The sequence below is a fragment of the Sinocyclocheilus anshuiensis genome, unplaced genomic scaffold, assembly GCF_001515605.1.
Source record: "Sinocyclocheilus anshuiensis isolate Anshui unplaced genomic scaffold, SAMN03320099.WGS_v1.1 scaffold1543, whole genome shotgun sequence".
Classification (NCBI taxonomy): Eukaryota; Metazoa; Chordata; class Actinopteri; order Cypriniformes; family Cyprinidae; genus Sinocyclocheilus; species Sinocyclocheilus anshuiensis.
Genome location: NW_015551074.1, coordinates 275190 through 283236, shown reverse-complemented (window position 1 = coordinate 283236; position 8047 = coordinate 275190). Strand labels below are relative to the sequence as shown.

Below are 8047 nucleotides of genomic sequence, written 5' to 3'. Positions count from 1 at the left end.
CGGCGTTATGCAAATCTTCCCACATAGTGAGGTAGATATGTGGGGGTGTGTTAGAACGAGCCGTTTTAGGTAGGCGTGGCTGACTCTTAACTTTTATAAAGAATATCTCTTTGGATTTGAGACTTTAGTCTTTGCAACTTTACAGATCTTCTTTATGAACCAAGAGCTTGTAACACTCCAAAGAGAAAGGAAAACTTGAAATCGCATCATATGACCCCTTTAAATAGTTTTAAGTTGTTGTTTTTTTATTATTATTATTTTTTATTCTTATTTTTAAATGACAAAAGTAACAGTAACAAAAAGATTGAGATTTAGAAATTTGGCTATATATTATATTATATTATATTATATTTCAAATAGAATCTGCTGCCACAGTATGTTTTATAAATATATAACACACATTGACAATTTTCCTTTTCTTTTTTTTTCAAATGGCATCAGGTCCAGTAACAAAAACAATTGGATATTTAGACATTTTTATATCGTTTTGTATTATGTCATATTACATATCAAATCAAATCTGATACCACCACAGTATTTTTCTAATAAACTGGAAAATAGTCTGAAGTTGACAATTAAAAACGGCTGATATTGACTGATACCATATAATCACATACCCAGAGGCTCTGATATATTTCATAAACCTGTTTCTGTTGTGACTCCTCGTGTTCTGCAGTCGCTCTCGGAGGAAGATGCAGAGGGTCTCAAACCTGTCCATCTTGGCGATGCTGGTGATGTACCTGCTCTCCGCTCTGTTCGGTTATCTGACGTTTTATGGTACATTACGCTCTTCTCATACACACCTTCAGCACAAATTCCAGTTGAGAAGTTACTTGTTACCAAACCCCTCTCTCTCTCTCTCTCTCTCTCTCTCAGATCATGTCGAGGCAGAGCTGCTTCACACCTTCACCAAGGTCTACAAGTTTGACACGATGCTTCTTCTGGTGCGTTTGGCTGTGCTGACGGCGGTAACGCTGACCGTTCCCATTGTGCTGTTCCCTGTGAGTAACAAAACACACCCGTATGAGCATGTTGTGCTTCACCGTCCTTCATTCTGATACACTTTGAAATGTGTTTGATGCTCTTTTATTTATTCGTGTCCTCTTATTGTGGCCTGTCATGCATCGGCATCATTCTCCCGCTGTCTCTGCTGAAAAAACATGCTTTTGTTTAAGATAACTTGATGTACTAAAATAACTACAACTAATAAATAAAAAATGTATTAAACTATGTAGACATTAGAGGTGTAACGGTACACAAACATGACGGTTCGGTACAGCAGGGGGAAAAAACTAAACATATAATTGCTTTTTTATTAAACAGTGGTTTACTGAACAAATGTGTCTTTCTTTAAATATATTTAAAATTGTGATTAAACATTTTTTAGATGATGAATAATGAATGAATGAATGAAAATGAAATACAACAATTTAAAAAAACAAATAAAAAATACAGTTTATTATTTTATATAATTAAAATATACAGACACTTAAAAAAAAGAAAAACTAATAACAATTACAAAAATGCACAACAAAATTATTAAAACCTTAACTAAAATCAAAGTTGAAACAGAAAATAGAAAAATAAAAATCTAATTCAAAATATTAGCAAACTATAATAGAATATCAATGATACTGAAACCATTAAAAAATTACTTGAATTAACTGAAATAAAATCTAAAAACATCTAAACTTAATTCATTTCAGCTAGTTGCTAAGGCAATATTTATCATTTGTACTAAAATGTACTAATGTACTAAAATAACTAAAACCAATGCATAAAAAATATATAGACATTTTATTTATTAATAAATAATAAAAATGACTAAAACACACAACAAAATTATTAAAAACGCAAGTAAAATTAAAGTGAACACAGAAAATAGAAAAATTTAATCTAATCCAAAATATTACTTAAAACTAGCATGGTACATCAGTGATACTAAAATAACACTGATTTGTTAAATGAACAATGTATTCTTCTGTCATGTGACAGGCAGAGGGCGCTCCAGAGCTTCTTTCGCTCAAGCCTCGCTCTCTCTCTCTCTCTCTCTCTCTCTCTCTCAAAAATACAGGTGCGGGCGGTTGGCGGGTGGATCATTTATTTGAAGCTGCGGATCCGGGTGATGTTTTAGCTCATCCGCGCATCACTACAGTGCAGTGACCTTGCAAAAAGTGCAGTTACAGCATGTGGCCACCGGTGGCGCTATAAACACACAAAACACTCCTGCAGCTCCTATAATCAGATCAGGTTTTCATTGAAGACAGAAATGAGCTGGTATTATCTGATTAGTTTGTCTAAAAACGTGAGAAGCTGCCGAACCTTGGCTGTTTAAACCGCTTTAGCATCAGATGGCTTGTGTTAAAGAGCACAGTTGAGCTGAGGCCTGTGCTCTGTGTTCATGAGCTTTACATCAGGGCCTGCAGAGTTTGTGCCATGTGACATTTTGTGTTTCCAAGGAGTTCATGGCCTTCAAGTTGCTCTTAAATGTCACAGCCTTTGTCCGCGTGATTTCTTATGTTTTGTCTGAGGGCCAACAGAGACCTTGAGTCCGACTCGCAGACGACACTCGCTAACAGAAACAAGACAGACGGGCGATACGAACCAACAGTTTTATTCTGAATGAGCATAAACGAGTCTCATCATGGAGTCTACTGAGGTCAGAGCGAACTCTCACACAGTGCTCTGAATCAAGGCTCTTGGTCGTTAGCGAGCACGTTTGCTACTTGAGCAGTGACAGGTGTGCCGCTTCGGTGCCCTTATAAAGGACCCCGGGGCCCTTCAGCTCTAGTTTCACTTGTATCAGATGCTTGATTCAATGAGGCCACGTTCTCGCTTCTCCTGATGAACGTATCTGTAGATGGATAGTTTGATTTATTACACTTTCAACAATCTGCAGTTACAAATGGGTTCAAGGAAAATATTTGTTAAAAAGTACATATATAATTGATTACATTTTTAATATACATTGTTAACACATATTTTTGTTACAAATTATTATGTAATTTAATAAAAAAAATAATAAGTATGATATATTAACATCATTTTTGTTATTATATCTAATTATTATTTTAAAAATGTATTATTAATGAATTATTCAAAGGTATTAAAATAATATATTATATTTATTAACATTTTAACTATTAAAATACATTTATGATTTTGTACATATTAAATATATTTTTACAAACATTCTGTTAAAGTATCATACGATTTTATTATTACTTGATATTTTTTTGAATAATATTGGATTATATATTTATTAATAAATTAATAAGTTTATGAATATATACTTATTTTTTAAAAGTGTGTGTGTGTATATATATATATATATAAATAAATGTATTAATATATTTATAACATAATATTGGTGTATATAACAGTTACATAATTTAAAAAAAACTTTAAAATGCAATTCCGTTTTACTGCTACATCTGGTCTAAAATTTAGTGCTGCCATCTTGTGTTGACATTTTGAAACTGCATAGGCCTATTTTGTAAATTATGCTTGGCGGGCCATATATAATATAGACTATTAAGACAGCTGCGGGCCGCTTAAAATTCATCCAAGGGCCGCATTTGGCCCGCGGGCCGTAGTTTGGACACCCCTGATATATACTTTTTAGTACTTTTTTAAATATATATTTTATTTATTTTTATGATATATTTATTACAACTAACTCTTTATGTTAGTTTGTGCTCTGGCTCTGTGATTAAGCCAGTCTGTCTGTAGGCTTGTCGGTCAGGTGTTTTGGTCGACAAATGGCTCTGTGATTCATGTGAGGTCAGTGCAGCCTGGGGTCAAAGGTCAAGTCAGTGCCTATGAGGGTCAGTGAGCTTCACTCACATGATCACGTATGCTAGTTTACACCTGACTGAGAGTAACACCACAGCTCCAAACAGTTTTGAGGTTACGGCCTTTATTTGAGTGTGAATGTGACTGCGCTGTTCCTCCACCAGAACCACATGGGTTTCTCTGAAAGTGGTTTGTGTTGCTGTTCTGCAGCAGTGCTCGTCTTGATCTGGTTTTGTGGTTGATGACTGATCTCTCTCTCTGCGTCTGTCTTTGTGATCTCAGCAGCTATTTTTAGAGCCGTTTCTCTGAAACTAGCATGTTAAGCTACTTATTTCAAGTAAATAAACAACACCGAGGCTGTAAATGTAGTTATCTGCACTACAAACAACAGGCAGATAATTACACTGAAGCTATTTAGGGCAACTATATCTTATAGACATTTCTTAGATTATAGTATTTGTAAAATAGCAGAAGTGGCCTGTTTTCATGCCACAAAAACAATGACCTCAGATTTGAACTTGAACATGTAAATTTACACAACATACTACTGTAATATATTACTATATACTGTTATAACTAGTAACATAAAAATACTGCATTGAAAACGGCAGTGATTAAAAGCAGTATTTAACTATATACACTCGGTAAGATTTTTTATGTTTTTTAAAGTCACCAAGGCTGCATTTATTTGATCAAAATACAGTAAAAATTGTGAAATAATATTATAATTTAAACCAACTGTTTTCTAAGTGAATACGTTGCAAAATATAATTTATTTCTGTGATCAAAGCTGTATTTTCAGCATCATTACTGCAGTCTTCAGTGTCACGTGATCTTCAGAAATCATTCTAATATGCTGATTTGCTGCTCGAGAAACATTTCTGAGTATTATCAATGCTGAAAACACTTAATATGTTTATGGAAATTATTAATAGAAAGTTCAAAAGAACAGCATTTATTTGAAATAGTAATTGTATTTAACATTATAAATGCCTTTACTGTCACTTTAATGCATCCTTGCCGAATAAAAGCAATAATTTATTTCTCTTAAATGTTTATTGAACTAGTTTGCTTGAGATTAACGATCTAAACGAACTGAAACTGAAAGAGCTTTTAAAAACCGCTGAGCTGCTCCACAGCACTGAAGTAAACAGGAGAGAGGTCTGTCCTCGTCCTGACGTTAACTCTCAGACAAGCGTCCAGCAGGAGGGTCACTAGGAAAATGTCACATGTTCGGGTCCTGTGGTCGGCGCAGGGCTTCAGATGCGCTCGCCAGCAGATGCCGAATGCTTTGAGCTCGGACTGAAATGTGGCACCCAGGTGACGGCTGGAAAGCTCGGCTTTATGGAAGAGTCTCTTTGTTAAAGGACTGTCTGATCAGAGACGGTTATGCAACACTATCGCTCTTTAATGGACTCCATCTGCTCTCCGCTTCTTTAATGATGTGTCTTGAGCTGCAGGTGTTTTGAGAGGCTGCAAACGAACCAACCTGTAGTTAAAGGGGTCATATGATGCTGCTAAAAAGAACATTATGTTGTGTATTTGCTGAATGAAATGTGTTTATGCGGTTTAAGGTTCAAAAAACACATTATTTTCCACATACTGTACATTATTGTTTCTCCTCTATGCCCCGCCTTTCTGAAACGTGTCGATTTTTACGAAGCTCATCGTTCTGAAAAGCGAGGTTTTCTCTGGTTGTCCAGCTATCCAATGCGTTGTGATTGGCCGAATACCTCAAGCGTGTGACGGAAATGTTACGCCCCTTACCATATTGTGATGATGCCCTGTCCGACCGGAGTGATTAACACAGTAACTTTGTGGGGGCGTGTTTGAATGAGGCGTTTTAGAAGGGCGTGGACCAGTCTTAACTTTTATAAAGAATATCTCTTTGGGTTTGAGGTTTTAATCTTTGCAACTTTACGGATCTTATCTATGCACGAACAGCTTGTAACACTCCAAAGAGAAAGGAAAACTTGAAATAGCATCATATGACCCCTTTAAAACCATTAAATTCGACTGATCAACTTTGTCTGCTAAAATTCTTTTGGAGAAATAAAAATGTATTCAAATGAGTTGTTGACGCACCAAGAACCACCATATTTTATTGGACTACAGTTTTTAATGCAAATAGACAGCGTTTTTACTCACTGATGTATTTTTTTTTTTAATCTTTAATGTTTTATATAGTTTTTCTTAATTGTACGACTTCACTTTGTTATTTCCATTAACATAATTAAAATAAATGATTAATTGTTGCGACTTAAAGCATGTTTATTACACATTTTGGGAAACACAACAAATGAATAGAGAAATTATATATCAATATTAAATATTAGATATTATTATGAAAATCTTTCTAATTATTACTCCCATTATTGCACTTATTTGTTCATTCTATGTTGCCCCAAAAACACATTAATATGCAAACTAGATACAGTTTATAGATACATTTTATATAATGGAAAAACTCATTTATGGCCATTTTACACACATTTTGCATAAAGAAATATGGTTTGAAAAATTACGGACTTCGTACAACCGGCTGAGGGTGGAAATATGCTAATATGGGACAGTACGTCAGTGGTCGTGGGAGGGGCCTGAGCAATATGACATCATATTGGCTTGATAACTCTTTAGGTTTTTGGGGGATTAAAAAAAGGAGTGAATGGATTTTTATCATTGTAGAGTGGTTGTGTCTACGCACTACCAAGACACATTTATATGCAAATGAAGATATTTTGCATGCAATGTCTCCTTTAAAATTTAAATATTATAATCTTAATTCAAGTGATGAAGGATTTTGAAAGTCTGACAGTAATCAGTACTACTGTAAGGTTAACCCTGCCTGGTTTACATGCTTGAAAATGATTAACAATTGAAAACATTAGAAATTTAGAAAAGTAATCAAATGTAGTCAGTTACATTACTTTAATAAAGTAATTGAAAAGTTACGCTACTTATTACATTTTAAGTAGGGTAACTTGTAATCTGTAACCTATTACATTTTCAAAGTAACCTTCCCAACACTGATTGTTGCAGCAAGAGTTTAGAGGTATACACTGCTTTTTTTTGTCTTATTTTTCAGTAAAATATCTGAACAATCATAAATTAAGACACATTTACTCGAGAAGCAAAATTACTTAAGATATTAAGTCTTATTTTCTGAAAAATGTATCAAAATTCAGTCCTTTTATGCTTAAAAATATTATTTGTGAATGGAAAAATACAACTTTTTTCCCTTTGAATTGAGTTTATTTTTCTGACCCCATTTCTTAATAAAAAAAATATTACATATCATTAAAATGATAATATTATACTGTAAATATATTAATAAATATATTATTATATATTTTGATCAATTATCTATTAGTAGTAGCATTAGTAGCATATTCAATTGATTATTTTAATAATTTATTGTTAATACATTTTATAAAATGTATTAATATATTATATTTCCTAATTTATTAATATTATTAAAAGTACATATACTGTATAGTTTTTTTTCTTATTTTAAGTACAAACTTTACTTAATTTTGAATTTTTTTAGAAAACTTTTTGAAAACTTAATTACTTTAGTAATTTTGCTTCTCAAGTAAATGTATTTTGATGTATGAACGTTTAGATATTTGTACTGTAAAACGAACTAAGTGTTTACAGTGAATTTACAAGTTAATTGTTTACTACAATTTTCAGGAGCACTAGTGTATAGTTGCACTCAACATGAACTGAAAGCAACAAAACGGTTGGATTCACAGGCTTTTTAAAGACTCTTTCTATCATTCAAGGCACATCTGATCTCTATTCAGTGGCTAAACTGAAATTGTATCTTTAGAAGTTGAAAGTCCAGCTGCATTTAATGCGATCTCTGCTTGAGTGATCTGTGTCAAACTCTGTCAGTCAGCCGGTTATCCTGCTGCTGCTGCTGGCTGATGCAACTCTACCACACGCTTACACTTGTAATCCTGTCTGAGGCTCCGCCCACTCTGTGTGAGTGTGAGTGTGCGTGTGTGTGTGTGTGTGTGTGTGTGTGTGTGTGTGTGTGTGTGTGTGTGTGTGAACTTTGGCTCAGTGTGAGCTGGTTCTCATGCTTTGAGCGGATCAGTTTGGGTCCTGTGACCTGCGCTCAGATAATTCACTCACCTGCTCTGGGTCATATAGTTCCTGCTCCATTCAGACTTCTGTGTGTGTATGTGTATGTGTGTATGTGTGTATGTATGTGTGTGTGTGTGTGTGTGTGTGTGTGTGTGTGTGT

At 34.1% G+C, this 8047-nt stretch overlaps 1 protein-coding gene across 2 annotated transcripts in view; it reads left to right on the top strand.

The window, feature by feature from the left end:
• The window catches only part of LOC107662190 (sodium-coupled neutral amino acid transporter 4-like), a 30608-nt gene that overhangs the window by 18864 nt on the left and 3697 nt on the right, over positions 1 to 8047 (top strand). For both annotated transcript variants that reach the window (XM_016452115.1, XM_016452116.1), the window contains exons 12-13: positions 677 to 777; positions 877 to 1001. In XM_016452115.1, coding sequence (XP_016307601.1) covers positions 677 to 777; positions 877 to 1001 — 226 coding nt within the window. The remainder of the gene's footprint in view (positions 1 to 676; positions 778 to 876; positions 1002 to 8047) is intronic.